Source organism: Leguminivora glycinivorella, chromosome Z (assembly GCF_023078275.1).
Source record: "Leguminivora glycinivorella isolate SPB_JAAS2020 chromosome Z, LegGlyc_1.1, whole genome shotgun sequence".
Taxonomy (NCBI): Eukaryota; Metazoa; Arthropoda; class Insecta; order Lepidoptera; family Tortricidae; genus Leguminivora; species Leguminivora glycinivorella.
The window spans coordinates 632,793-659,367 of NC_062998.1; the positions used below are offsets into that span (position 1 = coordinate 632,793).

A 26,575-nucleotide genomic window follows, 5' to 3' on the forward strand; every position below is an offset into this window, starting at 1 on the left:
TCCAATAACTTATCATTATAAATTGGCTGGTATAGCAGTGCTTCACGTGTTCCGTCACTCCGTGATTTAGTGATTTTTCTTATTTACTTAATCTCAGTGCGTTATAGCCGGGGCGGACCGATAGCATAATACATACTAAGCACACCACGACAGGAGTGTTGCTGACTGTAAACCTCTTGATGCACTCTTGCTCTGAAGGAGGCGAAAAGATAAAAATCCCATTCTGTGACAGTATGATACCTACAGGTTGTCTATTGTTTGCCCGACAGTCATTTAACATAATATTCATTTGCCCGAATCTAACTTGCCTGAATTTCATTTGCCCGAATGATTTGTTTACCATAAAAATCATATGACATACTCGTTGTTTATCCGAATATTACCTTCCATAATCATACAATGCCATACTATTTGTTAGCCATATTATTAAGTGCAATAATATGGTTTCACAGAATATTCAAACGCCATAAGCAATTATTGCCATATTAATTGTTGCCCATATTATTACCTAACCTAACCTACTTTCTGATAGCAGTTTCATTTTCCAGGGGTCATAGTTCTAACCTAACCTAACCTACTTTTCCAGCAGTTTCATTCTCCAGGGGTCACAGTTCTAACCTAACCTAACCTACTTTCTGATAGCAGTTTCATTTTCCAGGGGTCGCAGTTCTAACCTAACCTAACCTACTGTCTGATAGTATTTTCATTTTCCGGGGGTCACAGTTCTAACCTAACCTAACCTACTTTTCAAGCAGTTTCCTTTTCCAGAGGTTCACAGTTCTAACCTAACCTAACCTACTTTCTGATAGCAGTTTCATTTTCCAGGGGGTCACAGTTCTAACCTAACCTAACCTACTTTCTGATAGCAGTTTCATTCTCTAGTCCTTCTAGTACCTATTATAGTAGTTTTCGATTCTGCCAAAGCACATTATGGAAATTGACTTTTCTGGACGCTAATTTGTATGACAAATGATGGTATGGAATGTGGTAATTACGGATTTCGATGATTCTGACAAATGACATTATGGAAACTGACTTTATGGGAAACAAAGTTTCTGGCACTAGATTAATATAGTAAACAATGATTATGGCATAAGTTGTTATGAGAAACAATATTATGATTGTTGAATAGGATGGCAAATAAAATTATGGCAAATGAAATTCTGGCAAATGGGGGTATCCCATACCTACATGTTTGACGATAGTTTGCTTAAAGTAGAACTACAATGAAATGTCCTTAAAGCAGTTAGCGAAGGACCATTGGTCGTTCTAGCTCCACTTGAGCAGCACTTGACCTACAAAGGCTTCGTGACAATCGCTGTCCTAGCCGAGAGCCGGGGCTGGAGTAAGCTTGCAGCGCCGGCGCCGGCTGCCATACAATCCTGATACAGGTATACATACATACATACAACATACAATCACGCCTGTATCCCATAAAGGGGTAGGCAGAACACATGAAACTACTAAAGCTTCAGTGCCACAGGTATATCATACTTAAAAGGAAGCTCCAACCTATAACTAAAAATGTAAACATTTATTACCGAAATAATAAAAAAAAAATTTCATTTTTTCAATCCTGCCATTTGTAAGACGAACCAGAATTATTTAGTTATTGTTATTATTCATTACAGTATGGGCCTTATTCGATGACCGGTCTGGCTCAGTCGGTAGTGACCCTGCCTGCTGCGCCGCGGTCCCGGGTTCGAATCCCGGTATGGGCATTTATTTGTGTGATGAACACAGATATGTTCCTGAGTCATTGGATGTTTTCTATGTATATAAATATTTATATATTATATATATCGTTGTCAGCACCCACAACACAAGCCTTCTTGAGCTTACTGTGGGCTTCAGTCAATCTGTTTGAGAATGTCCTATAATATTCATTTATTTATTTATTATTAACATTAGCCCTGCATATTAATATGGGCCTTATTAACATAGCTATTATGCCCTACAAAACTGCTGATATAGTTTGTCTGCAGGTATGAGTCTCTAGATAAGTACTTTAACATAGTAACATGTTATTTTAATATCCTTGCTTACAAAAAATAATTATTCATTAGAATAATTAGGTACATAAGCCTGCTCCAGAGCTTCCTTCCTGTCCACACGAAAGTCATGTTAGCCCACTCTCTGTTGATTCCCATCCTCGATTATGCGGACATTGCAACTCTGGACCTCACTGAGGAGCTATTGGACAAACTTGAGCGTTTGCAAAATGTTTGCATTAGGTACATATTTGGCCTTCGCAAATTTGACCACATCTCTTCTTTTCGCTCACAACTCAAATGGCTGCCGATTCGACGTCGCAGAGACATACATGTTCTTTCCCTTCTGTTTAATGTTCTTTTCTCTCCTTCCTCTCCCCCTTATCTCTCTGAGAGGCGGCAGCGGGCACCGCCTTCGTTCCAGTGCAGATCTCACCCTGTCTATCCCACCTCACAAACATAGATCCTATGACAAGTCCTTTACTGTTTACTCTGTCAAATTATGGAATTCATTGCCACCTCCCCTTCGACAGTGTCAATCGGTCGCATCGCTAAAATCGAATTTAAAAAAGTTATGGCTTTCGGACGCATCTTAATCTAAAAGATGTTTGCGGTTAGGTAGATTGTGTATGTATGTAGGGTAGTCATAAAACTGTATTATAATTATGTATAACGTATTTATTTATATGATATAACGTCTATATTGCTGTAGTTTGTAGGTTAGGTATAGGTTTAGCTTAGGAACGTCTACCATCTCCAATTCTCCTTTAACTGCTCTAAGGTTAACTGGAAGAAATCCCTTAATGGGATAAGTTCGCCTTTGTACAAATGATGTGTGTGTTCTTTTTTTCTTTACTGTGTGTGTTCTTATCTTTGTACAATAAAGTGTATTACTACTACTACTACTACTACTACATAAGTGTTCTAAACACTTAAATGACACTGACATGTTAGTAGCTGTGACTGAAGTGTTTGCAGTACAATTGTAATGCGCCTTTAAGGTTTCTCTAATTTGTCTCATGCCGAATATTCTCGGGCAGATTTGAATCACTTGTTCCTAGGGCGATAAATATAGGTACTGTGACTCATCGATATCATTTCTTGTAGTGATAACAAAATATCGATAGATTTATTTTTTTACGACAGTAATTAATAACAGATTGTGTTGTATAAACAGCAAAGTCAATTAAACTGTTCTATTATCATTTTTATCAAACTATTATTTTTAGTAATTGATATAAGAAAAAAATCTATCTACTTATACTACTTATCTAGTATCGAAATAGTTTTATCGACGCACCACTACTCCAGGCAGGCAATTATGGTCGCGCGATAAGTGATAAAATAGCAGGCCGTCCCTATCGCACTTACAAATAGTGCGATAGGGACGGCCTGATATTTTATCGTCTATCGCGCGACCATGCTTCCCGTGCAGGACGCACCACTGCACCACTCTTTGCGCCATAATAAAAAAAAAAACCGACCAAGAGCGTGTCGGGCCACGCTCAGTGTAGGGTTCCGTAGTTTTCCGTATTTTTCTCAAAAACTACTGAACCGGTCAAGTTCAAAACAATTTTCCTAGAAAGTCTTTATAAAATTGATTCAAACTAACACGATCTTCACTCATATTATTAAATTAAAACGGGACTTAATCGCGTAAAACTTACGTTTTATATTTAACCCGATGTTTCGGACATGATATTACTTCCGTGGTCACGGGTAGACTGGCTGGGAGTTGTATCAACATCTTCTAGCTGTACGAGTTTTTCGAACTACCCGCACTTCACGCACTTGATTGTCATCAGTCACTTTTACGCTAGGGTTGCCACTCTGCCTACATACAACATTCACGACATCCGATGGTATGGGACGGGAAGTTTTCTCACGTTTACACTTGCTAATCACTGGATTCCACGAAGATGAAATCCCTTTCCCTTCATTTTAATTGAAATACCTAAGCTTCTGCGATTTTTCGCAGACTATATGAGGGACCGCCAGCAGTATGTGGAGTATGCAGGATACAAGTCTGAGCCGTATTTTACCAGAACTGGAGTAAGTCAGGGCAGCAACTTGGGGCCGTTAGAATTTGTCATAATGATTAACGATCTGCCAGAAGTAGTGAAAGAGTCTCAATGCTTACTGTTCGCTGACGACCTCAAGTTGCTCCTGGCGATCAAAGACGAAGAAGACTGCAGGCGGCTTCAGAGGAACGTGGACAGAGTGGAGTGGAGTTTAATGTAGACAAATGCGTGACAATTACATTTACCCGGGCTAAAACACCACTCTCCTACAATTATTTGGTGTCAGGGTCGAAATTGAACCGAGTGCAGTCGGTAAAGGATTTAGGAGTACTTTTAAATGCAGAACTGACTTTCAGAGACCATATTGTCAGCAAGTGCAAGAAAGCGTTCCGAATCCTAGGATTTGTGCTTCGACGAGCAGTGGGGTTTAAGAGTGTGACGGCCATTTCGGCTTTGTACAACGCCCTGGTACGAAGCCAACTGGAATGCAATGCTGCAATCTGGGCCCCGCATGAGACGAAGTACAGCATAATGATAGAAAGGATACAAAATAAGTTTACGAGGTACATCTACTTAAAACTGTACGGATTATTTGATCTGTGGACATGGCGAAATTATAAGGGTTCCTAGTTGACTACGGAACCCTAACAAACGGTTCGAAACAGATATAAATAATCTGTGTTGAAAAAAGGAAGGATATATTATAGTCGAGAGCGTTTGTATGGAAAATTTACCCCTCCTGTTGCGCCTTAAATGTAAAATTAAACACACAAACACATTACGTATATGAAAATATTTAGCATTTATTTGACATGACACAATATAATAGACACACGGTATCCAATGTTATTTTAGCCGTCAGTTACTGTCTGCCAGTGACGATTTTATAATACGTAATTGCGTTTTTATAATAGAACCCTTACGGTGCTGCTCTGTCCTTCTGTTAGTTATGTTGGCAGACAGATGTTCCTTATATTTCAGACCATATGAATTCAGTTGTTTGGTTAGTTGGCACTGTTGGCAGTTTTGAATTTGTTGTTTTAGTGCTGATTTTATTTAAGTGACTGGGTACCTCTGCTAGTTGTTATAAAATTAGCCTAGTTATAAATTTCTTATCTTATTATGTATGTTAACGCGCCTTGTTATCTTAATCCATTAATTACATTAAAACATGAGTAGGTACTTTAAGTACAATTAATGACGAACATTCGTTGCGGTCTCTTTAACCGACTTCAAAAAAGGAGGAGGTTCTCAATTCGACTGAATATTTTTTTGTATGTATGTTACTTGATATCTCCGAGAATTGAATTGTGAACCGATTTTCAAAATTTCTTTTTTAACCCTTGAATGCTTAGTGATGGATATATGCTTCATCTATTTTTGACTCTATTAACAGCATGTCATAATTCAAATTTGAATAATTCTTGATCAAGGTCATGCATGACCTTAAGGGTTAATCGAACGGGTATAAGCCCGAGATGATTCCGTTGGCACCAAGTCGGGGTCTAAAGATGGGATCTTGGAGAAATCGAGAGAACTCTTCAAATGTTATGGGCACATGTAATGTTTTTAGTGTATTTTTCAACCCCCTTATTCATAAACGTTCACTAAAGTTACCAAGCCGATAAAGTTCGTTTGTCCCTTTCCGACGTATTGGTGTGATAGAAAGGGACAAACGAACTTTATCGGCTTGATAGCTTTAGACAACGTTTATGAATAAGGGGGCAAAACTGCACCAGTATTTACGCTTGATGGTAATAATTTTATGTGCTGGTTGAGCTGATGATGGAAGGTCAACTCCTCAATGGTTAGGAGTTTAAGGATCATTCTTTCACTACTGTAATATTCAGACTGCTACTTATAATATCGAAGGAATAGGAATCACTAAAAATCAAGAAATAAAAAAATAAAAAAAAACACCTTTTAAAAAATGAGCGCGCAAGAAAACACGGAGATACTACTAAAAAGCATAAAATAATTTTACATTTAATTTTAATAATATGATGATTACATTTCCTACCTAAGCTTTGAAATCAGATTTCTTGTCGGATTGCAATAATCTAAACATCCAAATTATAAACTAATCAACCATTTTTGGAGTCGGGGCCAACCTTTCTCGAGAATCACACTATTTATAAGGTGAAAATCGCATGAAAATTCGTTCATTAGGTTTTCCTTCCGGTTATCACACACTGTATATACATATACACATAAATACACGCACAGACAGACGCGGGTCCACCGACTTTGTTTTATATGTCTACCTAATCCTTGACGCGTTTAGACGTTATTGCATAGTGATGTATACTCGTATTACGCATCAAGCCTTTTTTTGGAAATATTATATGTTTTTTAGTTACTACCTAGGATTTTTTCTCATCATTCTTCTCAATATTTTTTGGACGTAATACAAAATACCACGCATTTAAGGGTTAAAAAATCTACATGTTTTTGCCCAAAAACAAAGTTATATAAAAGGAGTTCATGCTTCATTCGGCTACCTAATTAAATAGTTTTTAACATTACAAATAAGCACACAGCGGCTGTAGCTTATCGCTGCTGCTTGCTGGCTCTCCCCTCCCCCTTATTCATAAACGTACACTAAAGTTACCAAGCCGATAAAGTTCGTTAGAGTCCCTTTGCGACATATTGGTGTATGTAATAACTAACCTAACCACAAAATTAAAATTTTAAAAAACCCCCGACCGCGACATATGTAGTAGACCGATTTTCATGAAACATGGCTAAGAACACTCCCGACTAACTCAGCTTTCAGACAAAAACAACTAAATCGAAACCCAAATCGGAAACCAAATCGGTTCATCTACGGAGCTACGATGCCAGAGACAGATACACACACAGACAGACAGACAGACAGAGAGACAGAGAGACAGAGAGACAGACAGACAGACAGACAGACACACACACAGATAGACACGTCAAACTTATAACACCCCTTCGTTTTTGCGTCGGGGGTTAAAAAGGGACAAACGAACTTTATACTTAAACTGATTTGCCTTATAACTTTAGCGAACGTTTATGAATAAGTATGGGGGTCTGTCTCTTATCCTTGCAGAATAACCGAACGTGGATGCCTCGCTAAATGCACATCCGAACAGTCGAGCGATCTTCGTGCATGCCTCGCGACCGAGGCAAACGGTACATCTGTGCGATCCTGCTGCTCATACCGATGGTGATGCTCGTGCTCCTGATCATTTACAATTTAGAAAACGATGCCGACGATTTTGAGGAAGTACGAACTTTACTTTATAAATGATTAAGGCAAAATTTGTGTTTTGATGTGTGTCGTCGGTACTAAGAGAGGAACGCCGATGAATTGATAACTGTTAATTTATTAACTGCGATTCGGCTAACTTAACCCAAAGCTACACAACCCTTGCAAAGATGAGCACTACTTAACATTGTATTTTAGGTACAAGGGCAGAAGTGGGTACCTCGTGCGTTGAGGATGCGATCGCGCTACACGGCGGGATACAGGCGAGCGCACGGCGAGCTGTGCCAAGCACGCGGCGCGCGCGTCCGCCTCGTGGTGCTGGTGGCGTCGGCGCCGGCGCACGCCGCGGAGCGCGACGCCGTGCGCGCCACCTGGGCGCGCGCGGCGCGGCCCAACCGCGTCGCGCTCGCCTTCCTCCTCGGCGCCTCGCCGCCGCACCTGCGCGATGCGATACTCCGCGAAGACTCCTGCCATCGAGACCTCATCGAGGCCCGCTTCGTAGACGCCTACCATAACCTCCCATTGAAATCGCTTTCGATGCTAGAATGGTTCGCCACCTATTGCCCGCTAGCTCCTCATTTGTTCAAAACTGACGACGACATGTTCGTCAACATCGAGCAGCTGCTCCTCTTTATCGAAGAGCACAACACGAGGAACACGATCTGGGGGCAAGTGTTGGAGGGCGTGAAGGTGGTGCGGGACGAGCGGTTCAAGTACTCGGTGCCAGAGGCGGAGCATCCCGGCGCGCGGTTCCCGCCGTACGCGACGGGGCACGGGTACCTGGTGAGCGGCGACGCGGTGCCGGCGCTGCGAGCTGCTGCGCTCGGCGCGCGATTCGTGCGACTGGAAGATGTCTTCATGGGTCAGTTAAACGATCATTTATATGATCGTATCTAGTTCCAAATCCTAGTTTTAGTTATTCCTGTGTCCTTATTATACTAGTGGGTGGAGTGGAGTAATGGTCGGTCGTGTCGTGTTGTGTTGCAGGAGTGGTGGCGCGGCGCGCCGGGGTGCGCGTGGCGCACGCGGCGGCGCTGGCGCTGGCGCTGCAGGCGGGCGGCGGCGCGTGCGCCGCGCGCCGCGCCCTCGTCGCGCCCGCGCGCCCGCACGAGCAGTACGCGCGCTGGGCCATGCTGCAAGACCCCGACATCGCGTGCTGATGCTGATGCTGCTCTCCCCGTGCTGTGCAGGATACCCCCATTTTCCACAATTTCATTTGCCATACTATAGAATTTGACTATTAAGCTATCAAAAAAATATTACACATTATAAAAAATGCAGTTTATTTATGTTTTACAATTACAATGTTGCAATGTTGCAAGCTTGCAATGTTGTAGAAGATGTACAGCATGTATTAGCGGAATGTGTGCGGAACGAAAATATCAGACAACAGTTGATTGTGTCACTAAATATAAATAAATTAGATATAGGCGCATTTCAAAGTATCTTAGCTATACCGATCTCAGAAGAGGCAAAGGAGATATATTTGTTTATATATAAATATTTAATTCAGTATACTGTAAGGCCGTAGATGACTGTAATTTAGTTTAAGTTACGATGGGACTGGCATAATCTTAAGATTAAAAGTCCCGAAAAAAAAAAAAACTTGAAAAAACCGGATAATGCTAGTCTGGCTCGAACACCGAAGGTTACGTGTATATTTTACTATTTTTTTTCTCACGACTATATTAATAATCATGTATGGTGTAAGACGATTTATTTTCCAAATTTCATAGTTTAGGTCAAACGGAAGTACCCTATTAATTTTGACTTCCTTGAGAGTGTAGATTTTTTTTTCAACTCAATTAACCTATGTTGTATTTACTTAGAAATAAGGTTTTTTTTACAGCTTCAAGGAACGGTACAGTACACTTGAGTATAGGGTTTTTCCGAAATAAATAATATTGACAAATTGATCAACGGATTGACAAGAAAGTACATAATTGTGTAAGGGTTCCATTTTTCTTTTTTTATCCGAAAACGATAAAAAATCTGTGTCACTCAAAACTTTGTGTGATTTCTCAAGTCAGCTTTTTTTCATTTATTAAACATTTTATTTTCATTTATTTATTTTAAAATGTTTCCAGAAAGGATAGATAGATCTTATCACACAAAATTTCACACAAAACGATGTCTTACCAATGCAATGTTAAATCACTTGCTATTTTTTTAAGTTACTTAGCATAACTTTATCGTATTTCGATAGTTTGTAATATTACGTTTACACGCACTGAACCCTACACGAAATTTGTCATTATACTAAACACTAATAAATTTCTGACAGTTAATCTTAAAAATCAATTTAAAATGATTTATTTTTAACAAATATTAAAAAATAACTATTTGGTCAGAGTGAGTACTTTCAGACATAGTCTCAATAAAAAGGGAAACTACACTCTCTGTATCATTTATAGAGGTTATACTTGACTACAAACCCACCTACCTTACACCATTTAAACAAGTTTTAAGAGAGTAGGCTAGATTTTTATAAGAAAAGCCTGCTATGTGACGCAAAACACACGATCTGGAAACATTCACGATTTCTACAAATAGTACAAAATTATCGCTGTGTATGAGATTGTACAAATCAGGCACAAACATCTAACACATCTTTTTATACAATATTTCCGAAAATATAGCTATGTGTCATAATTCACATAGCAGGCGCAATTCCAAAACTGCTGTTATAAGAAGATAATGTAGTTATGTGATTTATTGCAGTTAGCGATTATAGGAGGAACATTCAATGTATGGGCATCACATACCTACTTTTGATAAAACCTGTAATACTGAAATGAGCTCGACGCTGTTTTTGGAGCATATGTATTTAGAAATAAGGTTTAAAATGGCATTGAAAACGAAAAATCGTTAAAAATCACATAGCGAATTTTGCTCGCGCAGCGACGATATATTCGGACTGATACATATAGTATCAATAGGAACCACAAAAAATCAATAAATAAATAAGCTTTTTAACAAAAAATAAAACCGCCTTCAAAAATAAGCGCGTTACAAAACACGGAGAAACTAAAAAGCAAAAACTAATAAACCTTTGAATTCAGATTTCTTATCGGATTGCAATAATCTAAACATCCAAATTATAAACAAATCAATTATTTTTGGAGTCTGGGCCAGCCTGCGTATGGTTGGGTGGGGCAAACAGGAAATAGCAAGGCGACGAACAGGTCTGGTACCAACTACAAGAATTGAGTTGTCTATACGCATTCCATACATACTTACTACAATTTTCTTTTCATTGACAGACGAAGATACAAGTTTTTTTTAAATTAGTGACGATATACAGTATTTTAGTGTTTGTTTGAGCTCAAAAAGCGTTTGTAATCAAGAACAATGAATTTATATGAAGAATCCGACATAGGTGAAGACTGACTCTACTGTTCGCATCGACGGCGCCGCCATCCATCGAAGGTTTTGCCTTATGATTTTTAGGGTTCCGTAGTCAACTAAGGAACCCTTATAGTTTCGCCATGTCTGTCTCTCCGTCCGTCCGTCCGTCCGCGGATAATCTCAGTAACCGTAAGCACTAGAAAGCTGAAATTTGGTACCAATAAGTATATCAATCACGCCAACAAAGTGCAAAAATAAAAAGTGGAAAAAAATGTTTTATTAGGGTACCCCCCTTACATGTAAAGTGGGGGCTGATATTTTTTTTCATTCCAACCCCAACGTGTGATATATTGTTGGATAGGTATTTAAAAATGAATAAGGGTTTACTAAGATCGTTTTTTGATAATATTAATATTTTCGGAAATAATCACTCCTAAAGGAAAAAAAAAGTGCGTCCCCCCTCTAACTTTTGAACCATATGTTTAAAAAATGTGAAAAAAATCACAAAAGTAGAACTTTATAAAGACTTTCTAGGAAAATTATTTTGAACTTGATAGGTTCAGTACTTTTTACTCTCGGGGGAGCCTCACCCCTAGAGAGCGCGTCCCCAGCCGGCGGATAGGGGAAAGCTCGCCAGATATGGAGGGTAGGGGCGAAATAAAATAGCCCCCGCGGACCAAACAGGCCGGAGAAGGACACTTCGTCATCAAACCTCTGCAAGGAGCTTCTTCGACGTACTCGGAGCCGAGGTCTTTGTAGTGCTGCTCGTCTAAGACTGGGGCGACCAGAAGGGATGGTGGCGGACGAACTTGTAAAGGGTCAACGGCAGCGCCCATAACCTAGTACAGGATACAGTCTTGGCGTCAGGTGACAACCGGCCGTAAAACTTATAGTCAAAACCTACTCCTCGTTCAAATGATGAAAGGCAAAATAAAGAAAGTGAATATAGCTGCTAGGGCGTCCCCCTCAAGCGACGACATCAGTATCAATGCGAATAGTGCGACAAACGAAGATTATGCTAGGGCGTCCCCTGTAAGCGACGATAAACATGACAAGAACAAATATTCGCATTGTAATACACAATCTAATATTAGATTGGCCACGTGGAACCTAGGCACACTCACTGGTAGAGGCCAAGAACTATCCAAGGTATTACAAGCCCGAAAAATCAACATCTGCTGTTTACAAGAAACCAAATGGAAGGGGTCAAAGTCTAGGGACATAGGGTTAGGGTATCAGATAATATATCACGGGACAACTAACGCACGAAACGGAGTAGCCATTGTGCTGGATACTATTCTAAAACAGCGTATAATAAATGTAGATAGGCGGAGTGATCGACTCATAGCAGTGAAACTAGCCATGGACGGACAACCACCCCTAAACATAATCTCGGCGTATGCACCACAACCCGGGTGTTCGGAAAGTGAAAAAGAAACATTCTGGAGTGAATTCGATGACATCCTGAACTCTATAGCCCATGGGGAAACAAAATACGTCGGGGGAGACCTCAATGGGCACGTGGGCGAGTGCAATGCTGCGCACAGGACAGTACAGGGAATGTTCGGATATGGAAAACCTAACAAGGGTGGGGAACAAATATTGGAGTTTTGCGCAAGACACAATTTGGCAATTGTTAACACCTTTTTCAAAAAGAAAATAGAACACTTAATAACGTATAAAAGCGGTAACAAGCAATCCCAAATAGACTTCATTCTCGCTGATAGACATCTGCTTAAAAACTTTAGAGATTGTAAGGTAATCCCAGGCGAAGCACTTACGGCACAGCACAGACTCATGGTTAGCTGTATTAAGTTACCAAAACCGATCAAGCAGTCTAAAAACCAAACTCCAAAAATTAAGTGGCATCTGCTAAACACTGAGAAAGGATCTAAACTCGTAGAAACACTACAGAAAAAGCTAAAAGAGGATATGGAAACGAGTAATAACACTGCAAACGCCATGTGGTCCGGCTTAGAGAAGCTCTGCAAAAAGGAAGCTCAGGAAACATTAGGAATATCGAGAGGTGGACTGAGCAATAACAAAGACCCTGCGTGGTGGAACGAGGATGTAAGGGCATCCCTAAAAATCAAGAAAGATCACTTTAAACAATGGCAGACCTCGGGACTCGAAGAAGACCGCATTCAATATACAAATAGCAAAAAGATAGCGAAACGTAGGGTGGCACAGGAGAGGGCAAACTCGAGAAATGCCTTCTACTCTAGACTTGAAACTGCAAGAAATGACAAGGACATATTCAAACTTGCCAAGCAACGTCACACAGCAAGTCTGGACATTAAGATCAATAAATACATAAAAGATGGTAATGGACAACTATTAACCGACAATAGAGAAATAAACCGGAGATGGTGCCAATACTACCAGCATCTACTAAACGAAGAGTTTCCGAGCCAACCCCTATCCTATTACCCTGAAACAGCCGGACCCTTTAGATAACATCAGCAGGGATGAAGTGCGTGCAGCCTTGAGGAAAATGAAGAACCATAAAGCAGTAGGGCCAGATGGCATTCCCGCAGACCTATGCAACGCACCTCCAACACCTCTGGTGTTTCGGGTGTCCATGGGCGGCGGTGATCGCTTACCATCAGGCGACCTGTCTGCTCGTTTGCCTCCTATCCCATAAAAAAAAAAAAAAAAAATCAACTGGGCCGATCGCTATAGAATGGCTGACTAAGCTCTTCAATCTTATTCTCATCGGCAAGAAGATCCCAGAGTCATGGCGGCACAGCTACCTCGTACCTTTTTACAAAAATAAAGGAGATGTAAGCAATTGTGGTAACTACAGGGGTATAAAGCTTACTTCGCACACGCTGAAGATCTGGGAGCGCGTACTGAACAATCGTTTTGCCAAGTTAGTATCGATATCCAGTAACCAATGCGGATTCGTGCCTGGAAAATCCACAACGGACGCTATCCAGACGGTGAGGATACTTATGGAGAAACACCGGGCCAATAAAGAAGATTTACACCTTGTATTTATAGATCTCGAAAAGGCTTTCGACAGGATACCACGAAAGTTAGTTTGGCAATCTATGAGAGCACAACAAATCCCAGAACACTACATAACTTTGGTAAAAGACATGTACGATGACATTAAGACGCAAGTAAGAAGCCTAGCCGGATTTAGCGAGCCTTTCGAGGTTAAAGTGGGTGTGCATCAGGGCTCCGCACTCAGTCCTCTGTTATTTAATCTATCGATGGACTACCTGACAAAGAACATCCAGTCCCCCTTCCATGGTGCATACTGTATGCGGATGATGTTGTACTCATTGACAAATGCACAACCCGACTAAACGCCACCCTTCAGCAATGGAAAAAAGCGCTAGAAGACAATGGTCTACGCATCAGCCGAAGCAAGACTGAATATCTCAGTTGCAACTTCAGTAGCCAACCGTCATCTGATAGTGTGATAAGTATTGACGATCAGCCATTACCAAAAGTCAACCGATTTAAATACCTCGGATCGATCCTAACAGAAAACGTAGACATTGACGCAGATGTATCACACAGAGTAAATGCGGCATGGTGTAGATGGAGATCACTCACAGGAGTACTCTGCGATGATCGAATGCCTATACAATTAAAGGGAAAAGTCTACAAAACGGCAGTTAGACCCGCCATGATGTATGGCTCCGAGTGCTGGGCCGTCAAAAAGGTACACGAGCAAAAGATGAGCACTAACGAGATGAAGATGCTGCGGTGGGCAGCGGGAGTGACCAGACTTGACAAGATACGCAATGAGTACATCAGAGGTTCGTTCAAAGTGGCTCCAGTTATCGAGAAAATGACTGAAAGCCGACTGAGATAGTTCGGGCATGTGATGAGGAGAGATGAGGAATACCCTGTCAAAAAGGCATTGGCTATACTGGATAAGAAAAGGGGCAGAGGAAAACCGCCTACCACGTGGTGGACAACCGTTAGCAAAGAAATACAACGGGCACAGCTGAACACACAGACAACCCAGGATAGGGTGTCCTGGCGCCTACGAACGAGGAGGGCCGACCCCACGTAATGGGACCAGGCAAAGAAGAAGAAGAAGAAGGTTCAGTACTTTTTGAGAAAAATACGAAAAACTACGGAACCCTACACTGAGCGTGGCCCGACACGCTCTTGGCCGGTTTTTTCCTCTGTTTTTCTTTCAAATGTGATGAAAAATATTGTGTGTAACTCAGGAGGTAAGGATTTTGTAAACTCGTGTCTATGAATCTCTCCAGCAACACCACAAGCCCCCCACAAGGTACCCATTAAAACTGTCGAAACAAACATAAAAATGTAATTTGTACCTATATGTGGCAATCTTAGTTGAGCAACAAACATCCAACGAAGTAAGATAAACATGGGAGCCCGCCTTTAAGAACATTGCCGTTCAAATTCTTGGCACCGTTTAGCACACATACACAATTACGCCTACATTTACACAAGACAATACGTTTACAGGCCCTGTAATCAAAACTGGTAAACAAAACAATAGTCATCTCTTTTATACTAATGCACACAGATAAGTGTAGCTGAAATGCATATAATGTCACTATCTACCAATCAGCGATTTTATTCGGCTAATAACCTACTTGCTGTACGTACTGGCAGCTAAGAATTCGCGGTTCATATTTGACTAAAATTTGACACGAAAAGGGATGGGTTTATGTCATGCATTAAAGAACCAAGCAAAAATAATTTTAATATTATGCATATTAAAAAATAACTACATAATTAATTTGTTGTTATGAAGTAACAACCTACATATGAAAATATTAATTATGTCGTACACGTATTCCGCTATAATGAGTATTTTTATGGCTAGATAAATTCAATTTATATCTGTATACAGTCATATCAATGTATAGTCACGTTCAGGTTGTTGTCACTTGCCATCTATTGTTAACAGGTGTTAAACGCAGGCTTTCATTTTATAAATTTTACCTTTTTAGGGCTGGTTTTTCAATCGCCAGGTAAATAATATCTGTCAGATAAATGTTAGCTGTCATTGTTATTTACACGTGTGATGAAAAGAATAGTGATAACTTTATCTGGTAGAATGTTTATCTGGAGACTAAAAAACCGGCCCTTAAATATGTAATTACTTAGATGTCGCCACCGAAAGATAATAACATAGAACACTACTTTACACAGCTCGGCTGGCTCCCTATTCGGCAACGGCGGAATATTCGCATGCTCTGCACACTCTATTCCATTCTCAATGACCCTCACTCCCCTGAATATCTAAAGTCCTTGTTTCACTTTTTTGGTGCCTCTTGTGATCGTAATCTTCGTTCCACTGGCAATCTCTCTCTCTCAATCCCTCTTCATCGTACGGGCTTCATGTCTAATTGCTTTGCTGTTCAGGTTGCCCGCCTCTGGAATGGTCTTCCCCCTAGCATCAGGAAAGCACCCAATAAGACTACATTCAAAAGATCTGTGCGTAATTTCTTTGCTGGTAGTTCCACATAATATAAAATAGTACAAGTTGGTAGTTCAAAGTAGAATTAAGTATCTATCTAACAAGTTTAAAATGTATATATTAATTATGTATACATGAGTATATTTATATATCATTAAATTATATTTATGTATTATATGTATTTATGTATTATTTGATGTAAGTATGTTTTAGATTTCTGATTTTCTTTTTCTGTTCTTTTGTTTTCAATGCACCGCCTACAATCTTCTCTGTTTTGCCTTAAGGTTGACTGGTAGAGAATGCCACATGGCATTAAGTCCGCCTTTTGTACATTAAGTTTGTCTTTTGTGCAATAAAGTTTAAATGAATAAATAAATACTTTCAAACAAAATGTCAGCCGAAAAGTGGTTCCAAAATCATAATACGCCGTACTGACACCGGACCACAGGTCACGTCTATTTCTATTCTACAACCTTCTAAATTAACACGTTCAGGGACGCTTAGTGACGTCATCCGTCATAGACCAAAGGAAACAAATTACTACGCGTATGCTATACCATACGTGTCCACGAATGTTTTCACATTGGCCATTAAACCACTATGCCGGTGACACAAGGTCTATGATCAAAATAATCGAACTCCTATGCCACTGACACGTAAGTGTGTTTAAATAAGTTACTGGCCTATGTCGGCCGCACAGCAGGCAGGCAAGCATGGTCGCACGATAAATAATAAAACATCTGGCCGTCCCTATCGCACTATATATTTAGGGGGGACGGTCAGATGTTTTATCATTTATCGCGCGACCACACTTGCTTGGCAGATGTGTTTAAAAACTTCATATCCCTATACCGCTGGCATAGGAATAAAAAATTGACTTATGCCTGTGGCATAGGAATGAGAATTTAGTAATATCTACCGGCATAGTGTAGGCATTTAAGTAGGTACTGTTTTACAGTGCCGGGGAGAAACGCTTCGAATAAAATTATACAAAAATGAAAGTTTTTAAATATCAATGGCTATTAAAAATATTGCATAACATCATCCTCAATTCCTCATACAAAAATAGCTCGTACAAAATAAATCGAAATAATTATGATCCTCGCCAAATTACACATGAAACTTAATCCCATATTTTTCTCCGTATTTGTTGGAACGACTAGCACATGATATTACAAAATAGTACGGCATATTCTTTTGATTGAAGTGATAAATATATTCTAAATATGCCGTACTACAACTGTTCCGACTGGCCGCCATTAGCGCACTGACAAGCTCCGTGGCACAATATTGAGGCCCCGCCTAAAGGTGGTTTTCCACCGGCAGGGCGTGAATGGGCAGAGCGGGGAGGGAATTGAAATCGCCCGTACGCTTTTCCACTAAAAATTGCCATCGCTGCCATTAATTGCCATTAATAGTCCCGCACATCCAAGTCAATCTTTACTATTTCCACCAAAGATGCGCTGGGCGAGAATTTAAAATTCGCCATACAAATTTGACGACCGGTCTGGCGCAGTCGGTAGTGACCCTGCCTGCTACGCCGCGGTCCCGGGTTCGAATCCCGGTAAGGGCATTTATTTGTGTGACGAGCACAGATATTTGTTCCTGAGTCATGGGTGTTTTCTTTGTATATAAGTATTTGTATATTATATATATCGTTGTCTGAGTACCCAAAACAGAAGCCTTCTTGAGCTTACCGTGGGGCTCAGTCAATCTGTGTAAGAATGTCCTATATATATATATATATTTTTTTTAAATTTCAATTCCCTCTCCGCTCTGCCCATTCACGCCCTGCCGGTGGAAAACCACCTTAACGTGGCACAATATTCGTGGGGTCATTTTTGAGAGCTCTTTAGACATCTAGGTATATTAACAATCGCTGGCAACATCCACTTCAATTAAGTTTTGTTGCAAAATACCAATCACATTTCCTAATAGAAGTTTCGCAATATTCCGTCGCAATAATCCAATTGTGAAACATTTATTTTACTGGTAGTAAAACTTTTAAAATTTGAATTTGTTTTCAAAACCGGCAATAATATTAGTGTATCGTGATCGCATAGTATTTATTAAGTTTAGAAGAGATAGAAGGTAAAATGCAGTTGGCGGTGTCGGCTGTGGGTGTGGTGTGGTGGAGCAGCCTGATGGCGGGCTGCGCGCAGGCGCGGGCGCCGGCGCCCCGGCGCTTCAGGGCCCTGCGCGCCCCCGCGGACCCGATCGAGCCGCCGGAACATCCCGATCACAACAACACCAGTAACTATAAAAACATGTGCCTAGCCCCCCATTCACAGTACGATTCATCGCTACGATCGATTGGACGATGGCTGTCGGTCGCATCGAAAGTGCCAGCCATACACGTAGCCATAAATTTAATATAACAAGATCATACCATCCCATACATTAAAAATGCGACCGCCTAAGTGCGTTTTCACATTATCCGATCCGATATCGGATGTCGGACCGATATCCCATGCATTACAGGCCATCTTGGATTTTTTCTATTGAAATCCTTCCGACATCCGATATCGGATCGGATAATGTGAAAACGCTCTAAGACCGCGCTTACACTCCACCACACATAGATGGCGCCACAAAAAAAATGTCTTGTGGCTTTCGATTATACTTGTAGATGGCGTTAAGTGTCACTTTTGACATAGATTTACGGCTCGGAATTGACACTTAATGCCAGTCTACAAATAATCGGTGGCAACAAGGCATTTTTTGTGGCGCCATCTATGTGTGGTGGAGTGTAAGCGCGTTCGTAGGCGGTCTCATTTTAATGTATGGGATGGTATGATCTTGTTACATTTAATTTATGACGTAGCGAAAACACAGAAAAAACTCATAATGCAAAACCGACCAGTCTAGTAGTCTTCACCAATACCGGATTCTTCCATATAAATCCATTATGTTTTACTACAAACAAAACACAAGACTAAAATACTGCATTTTATATGCATATTAAATACTTACAATGTCCAACGAAACGTATTACAATCTAAAATAATTTTAGACGATTATTAAGTATCAAAATTGACGACCGGTCTGCCTGCTAAGCCGCGGTCCCGGGTTCGAATCCTGGTAAGGGCATTTATTTGTGTGATGAACACAGATATTTGTTCGTGAGTTATGGATGTTTTCTGTGTATGTATTAATAAGTGTATGTATTTATGTATATTAGTAAGTATATCGTCGCCTAGCACCCAGAGCAAGCTTTGCTCAGTTTATGCTAGGTTGATCTGTGTAAAATGTCCCCCGATATTTATTTATAATTTCATTTTTTAATCAGTCTACCATAGATAATGCCGAGAAGTGCGTTTAGTTCGTGTGATATTAATACTGCCAGATTGTAAATTTATTATAACAATTTATCGGAGTGAAAATTAAATGTACTAAATAAATGCAAAACACACGAAATAATTGTAAAACATAAATTAAATGCATTTTTCAGACCTTATATTTATAGCTGAACAGTCAAATTTTTGTTGCAGTGTTGTACGGATAGTATTCGTTTTTAAAACTAGACCCATTAGTTCCATTACTCCCTGGGAACAAAATAGTACATTATTCTTCAGTTCACTAGACACAATGAGACCTTTAAACAGCAAATGTAATGAAAAGAAACTTTACTTACTTATACCTTACTTACTTATATAATAATCTGTTACGCCTTACGACGGATCGCACAGGTGAATCGTACCGTGAATGGGGGGGCTTAATTCAGAAACTTGTAGTATCGCTCATACACGGTAACTGAGACCCCAGGGAGTCCAGCGCGACTACCCCATGTAGTTTTGTACTAGTTTTTCATTACACTTACATAAGAAACAAACAAGCGGAACAATACGAACATTTTGTCGCCATTTCATTATTAACCGACTTCAAAAAAGGAGGAGGTTCTCAATTCGACTGAATGTTTTTTTTTTTATTTTTTTTTGTATGTATGTTACTCGATATCTCCGAGAATCGTGGACCGATTTTCAAAATTTTTTTTTGATCGAACGGGTATAACCCCGAGATGGTCCCATTGGCACCAAGTCGGGGTCTGATGATGGGATCTTGGAGAAATCGAGGGAACTCTTCAAATGTTATAGGCACATGTAATGTTCTTAGTGTATTTTTCAAAGGTACACCAGTATTTACGCCTGATGGTAATAATTTTATGTAGCTGAGCTGATGATGGAAGGTCAACTCCTCAACGGTTAGGAGTTAAAGGATAATTCTTTCACTACTGTACATATATTCGGACTGATACATATAATATCACTAGGAACCACTAAAAATCAACAAATAAATTAACTTTTTAACAAAAAATAAAACCGCCTTCAAAAAAAGCGTGTTACAAAACACGGAGAAACTAAAAAGCCAAAAATAATAAACCTTCGAATTCAGATTTCTTATCGGATTGCAATAATCTAAACATCCAAATTATAAACAAATCAATTATTTTTGGAGTCGGGGCCAGCCTGCGTATGGTTGGGTGGGGCAAACAGGAAATAGCAAGGCGACGAACAGGTCTGGAACCGACTACAAAAATAATTGATTTGTTTATAATTTGGATGTTTAGATTATTGCAATCCGATAAGAAATCTGAATTCGAAGGTTTATTATTTTTGGCTTTTTAGTTTCTCCGTGTTTTGTAACACGCTTTTTTTTTGACAGCCTAATCTGGCGACTGAATAGTCACAATTTAAAACGGTGTAAAAATCAGGTTCATTTTATTTTTAACACAGCATCAAGCCATTCAAAACCAAAAGCAATTTTTGCTTTTTGTCCATAATTATTTATGAATTTCTGCGTGCACAGCCGAACGCACAAACGCTCACGAAACGCTCACGAAACGAAACGCTCGTAGATATCTATCTCTATCGCTCTTGCGTATTGGCGGCGTTTCGTTTTCGTTTCGCGTCTTAGAAATGCCATTCGGCTATTGGGCCTGTTAACTGTTTGTCTCTGAGTATCTAATAGTACATTACGATACAAGTGCGTAAAAAAGGAAGTTCCTTTTCGCGCGTGTATCGTACGACGTTTTTCAGTACAGATGGCCATCCGAAGTTTTGAACTGACATATAATGAACCACTTCTCGCACTAGTGCGAAAAATAACTCCATCTGTACTGAAAATATAAGTACCTAAATGTCACTGGTTGAGTTTGGCAATTAAACGAAGCGGTAGCTTTTGACGAATCTTCTTCTTCTTCTTCCTTGCGTTATCCCGGAATTTGCCACGGCTCATGGGAGCCTGGGGTCCGCTTTGACAACTAATCCCAAGATTTGGCGTAGGCACTAAGTTCTTACGAAAGCGACTGCCATCTGACCTTTCCAACCCGAAGGGTAACTAGGCCTTATTGGAATTAGTCCAGTTTCCTCACGATGTTTTCCTTCACCGAAAAGCGACTGGAAAATATGAAATGACATTTCGCACATAAGTTCTGAAAACTCATTGGTACGAGCCGGGGTTCGAACCCGCGACCTCCGGAATGAAAGTCGCACGCTCTTACCGCTAGGCCACCAGCGCTTCTAGCTTTTGATGAATAATACAATTTCTAATTGTAAGTTATAGTTATAGTTGTAGTAGGTATATGCATTCTTGTTAATGTCTGTTCCTTTATCTTTAGGTATGAATAATAGTGTTGAAAAAAAAAAGTTTTATCGGCATATAATGGCTCTTGGAAACCGTGTTGCAGACTTCTGCCCGATGCCGGTGATGCAGCAGCAGGGGGCCACGCTGGTGGAGGACGCGGACCTCTACCCGTGGGCGGCGAGGGTGATACACACCTACTGGACCGAATATTCCAAAACAAGCATTCCGATGATATGCACGGCGTTTGGGATTCAATACAGAATATACATAACGGCTGCTAGATGTGTCTACGCGTAAGTAACATAATATTTATTATTATTCTGCCACAAAACATATCGCGTAATAGTACATTATGGTACAAGTGTTGTAATGGTATTGAGGGACTTACAATACCACGATAAACACTTTAGGGAATTAAACATGGCTTAAATGTATATTCAAAACAACCATTAAATATCAAAGTAAGAGGAACAAATTAAAACTAAACTAAACCTAAATTAACCTAAGAGGGACTACAGATGTCTCCCAAGTCACTGCCAGTAACAGTACCTGCACGGGTAGCATGGTCGCGTGATAGACGATAAAATATCAGGCCGTCCCTATCGCACTATTAGTAAGTGCGATAGGGACGGCCAGATGTTTTATCATTTATCGGGCGACCATAATTGCCTGCCTGATGTGCCCATAAGACTGACCGCGTTTCGCTGAGCGAGGAACGAGCCAGCCTTTGTGCGTTTTCACATTATCCGATCCGATATCGGATGTAGGGCCGAGATCCCATACATTTAAGCCGCCATCTTTGATCTGTGCCTTTGAAATCCTTCCGACATCCGATATCGGGTCGGATAATGTGAAAACGCACTTACGGTCACCAGTGGACTTAATTAAAAGATATTTGAGCCGCTGAAATAATTTTAAGGTGTCCGGAGTCCGAACCCCATGGACCCAAAGTTTCCGGCAAAGGATGCAAAAACCTAACCGTCGCCTAGAAATGCGTATTGCAGCCTGCCGCTAGGTGATTATTATTAAATCTAGGGCCTGATGCAGAGGCAGTAATCTTGGAGGGGGCGCGGATATTCCGACGCCTCCGTGTTTGCCCCCTGACTATCGGCAGCCTGGGCCCTGTCCCGCTGCTAGTGGCACCTGACGCTGATGGTTTATACTCGTATGTAGGGATATATCAACCTCTAAGGTTTTATTTCCACCAGAGACTTTATAATGCGTGATAAGATATATGTGACGTCCGACACGCATTTGACGGTTTATTTTTCTAACACAGATTATTTCTTTCCAGAGCCAAACCCGCTCACATGCATCTAAGGTTTGGTAAATCGTCGACGAAGGTCTCAGTAAAAGCATGTGTGACACCTCGTCACTCCACCAAACAATTGTTCGACGACATCGGTATTATCGTGACTTGGATAAGTATTCCTGGCGGCGAAGCCGCACCCTGGGGACCCTACTTGTCGCAACCGAGTAAGCCGCGCACCGGCGAGAGCTACTGGTTCCAGGACTGGGTGTCATACGACAACTACAAGGTCATAGGATACATCGCGGAGGTAAGCTTTCCTCGTGATTACATTATATACGTGCGAGCCATTTCAAAATGGACAAGTATTTTAAGACGAAGCAACGTTAATTTACCGCAGGCGTTGCGATTTATCTCAGTAAATACAAAAGCTATCGAAATATTGAGCTACAAAGATGCAATTTAGGACCATTTACTACTGTCATAAAACTTTCAAAGAAGAGAATTCCGTCTCAAAGATGACACTTTTTATACACTAATACTGAAACTTTATATTGGGTTGGTGCAGTCATGGAATTTAATCCCCTACCCATTTCGACGTCCGAAATGTTATTAGGCATTGTAGCGTGACCACAGACGAATACAACAAGACGGCCCTTACAGGGCGAATCGCGGTCACCAAGCATACGACAAATCAGGTGTATAAAAGTTTGAACGCGCGCGACACCGATCAGTAGCGCCCAAGTATACGACCCGGTAACAGTGTTCGTGTCCGCTCGGGAAAAAATCTTAAATAATTAAATTTGGTTGCAAACAATGATCTCTTGCAGCACAAAGTGGTGTGGCAAGTCTTCTAACACTTCCACATATAAAAAAGATGGAATAACATTCCACAGTTAAGTCAAATTAATTATTTTGTTGAATATTGTTAATTATCTGCGGAGTTCATTTATACTGGCCAATATGGTTGTACTGAGCGTCGCCGAGGCGCGTCCATCCCATTTTGCCTATACCTTGTACTTTTGGCTCTTGAAAAAAGTGTAAACAAACCGGAGCTGTCAAATTTGAGGGTTGTTTATTAGGTAACGTTTGGATCCCGATTTTTTTTCTCTATTTAAAAATAAATTGAGTTCACTACTGGAACTGGAAAATTCCATTTCATTCCACTAACATGTAATTTTGATTAATTTGACGAAACATAATACACCTTCATGGATACAAGCATATCGTCATTACATTTAATTAAAATTATTATTTTCTTCAGGGAATCATCAACCAAAAAGTACCCAATTTTGCAGAGGTTTAAAACTCGTGGCTTCATTTTAATCTGGGTGTAACACTACTAAAATGTAAAGGTACTAGACCTTACGCGATTTCTAATTTTATCTGACATTTTCCATTGCTTGTTATCAATCATCATCATCTGTTACAAATTTGATATTTGTGTTTTCGAGCTTCCGTTTCTCCGTATGAGATGATGATTGTTATATTTATATATCTTTTATACTAGATGGTAATTTAGTTGATTCAGTAATATTTATAGGTACCACACTAAATTTTGATGAAAGACAGAGAAATATAAAAAAGCAATAGAAATAAAATTAAGATTATCTGTGCATGAAATAATAAAAAAATGTGTCGTTCTATTCTATGTGTTTAATGGTGAAAACATATGTATATTTTTAAGTTAAACGCAATACTTTCTATACGTTATTTTATTCTGGTGAGGACGATGACGACGATGAGGATGAAGACGAAGATGATTCTGTCACATTTATTATTATTCTGTCGGCCAAATCGTCAATCTTGTCTAACTCTTTCATTTTCTTCTCTTTCTTGATGACATGTCCTTCGAATCTTCTCCAGTTCTCTGGTTTCACATTAGCAATGTGCGTTTGCCGTCCCATTATAAACTTGTACTTACACTCGTCTTCTCTAATTGTACATGTGTATTTAGTAAAATTAAGCGAAAGTAGGTGTATGTTTTTGGAATGGAACGGACTATAGTAGTGAGCTCAATTATTTTTAAATACGAAAATTTTAACCTAACCTAACCAAACGTTACCTGATAAGCAACTATTTGACGGTTTGTTCACAATTTTTTAATACCTAAAAATACAATAAATCGCATTATTACTCTCACCTAGTAATGTAGAAATTGCAGAACATTCCCAAAAAGCGGAAACATTCTTGAGAATGTTCGCAGAACATTCCCGCAACATGCAATTTATTATTTAAACAAGATAATATACTTGAAATAATGTTTAAATGGGCATAATATAAAACTATATGTTATTATAGGTATAATATTGTCTATTACAGTTATCTATTTTGTTGATAAGTGATAAGTTACCTAAATTCTCACTATAAGTTGCTTAAATTCTCACTATACTTCAGGGAACGGTGTACCCTTGTTTCGCCGACAAACTTTTCATCGAATATCATTTAATCGACAACAAATCATCGAAAGTTTAGTTCAAGTAAAATTGTTTCGAGTAATTTTGTTTCAACTACTATTTATTTGAAATTTTCTTAGTTTACTTATTATAAATACTATTCAACTAATATTTTTTCATCGCTGATTCGTTTCAAAGTATTTCAAATAGCAGAACTACAAAACATCGCAATTCATTTATTCGACGTATTATTACAAAACTTTCTCATTTGTCGTACTACTTACGTACTATTCTAGGAAACTTCTAATTGTCGATTTTATCGTGGCACATCACATACCTACGTCCATAATTAAACTATGACCATTGGCTTAAATCCTATATTAGAGTAGGTTTAGGTTAGGTTAGAACTACGACCTAGACAACAACGAATGGTTTTTAAATTAGGTTTAGGTTAGGTTAGAACTGTAACCACACACAAAAACAAAAGTTTAAAGAATAGGCTTAGGTTAGGTTCGACCTGTGATTTACACAGAAGCAAACGTATTTCAGAGTAGGTTTAGGTTAGGTTAGAACTGTGACCACACACAAAAACAAACAGTTTTCAGAGTAGGTTTAGGTTAGGTTAGAACTGTGATCAGTGATCACACAGAAAGTTTTCAAATTGTACAATTTTAGAAAAAATCATAATTGAAATAATATTATGCGTAATGAATTGTATTTAATGTAAAACAAAATGAAATGAAAAAACACGAAACAAAATACCACGATATAAAGTATACTCGGAATAATTTATCTACGAAATAAAAGTCTACGGTTTGATTTTACTTGTATCGATTGTTCTACGACATGAACTGTCGATGAAATGAAATTATTTGAAACGTTGTCTTTGAAATAATATTCGAACAAGTGTATGTCGGCGATTCAAGGGTAAACCTTCAGGGAACATTTTGACTTTCAGACTTCACAGTTTTAGTCCTGACTTTTTTAAATTAGGTACCGAACTATTATTTCTTGATGCCTGTTTTTGGTCATGCCAATAAAAGTATATACAAAAAAAAAAGATAGCTGTCAGGATCGAACCTGAGAACATCGGCATACGAAGCCATCGCACTACCACAGGACTACGTCTTGACTTGCTGAGTTCGACGAAATTATGGTATAAACTACGAAGTTACTAAGTATTCTGATAAATTCTCGTTCTCGAGAACATTCTCAGAAGTTAACGAAAATTCTCATGAGGAATGTTCTGCAACTTTGGAAACTTCTCGACCGTGCATTGCTACTCTCACCTTACTTACCATTTTTGCGTTTATAATCATTAAAATTGGCTCAC

The 26,575-nt window shown here is 39.6% G+C and overlaps 1 protein-coding gene across 7 annotated transcripts in view; it reads left to right on the top strand.

Moving 5' to 3' along the window:
* Positions 1-26,575, top strand: part of LOC125241789 (beta-1,3-galactosyltransferase 4-like) — a 105,148-nt gene that overhangs the window by 7,770 nt on the left and 70,803 nt on the right. For 2 of the 7 annotated variants that reach the window (XM_048150418.1, XM_048150420.1), the window contains exons 2-4: positions 7,089-7,265; positions 7,446-8,109; positions 8,235-8,834. In XM_048150418.1, coding sequence (XP_048006375.1) covers positions 7,116-7,265; positions 7,446-8,109; positions 8,235-8,407 — 987 coding nt within the window. In that variant the 5' untranslated portion in view covers positions 7,089-7,115 and the 3' untranslated portion in view covers positions 8,408-8,834. Of the gene's footprint in view, positions 1-1,258; positions 1,392-4,224; positions 4,576-7,088; positions 7,266-7,445; positions 8,110-8,234; positions 8,835-10,550; positions 10,677-18,081; positions 18,268-21,700; positions 21,891-22,891; positions 23,157-26,575 lie in introns of those variants that run through there. The other 5 variants (XM_048150417.1, XM_048150419.1, XM_048150422.1 and 2 more) reach the window with 5 other exon arrangements.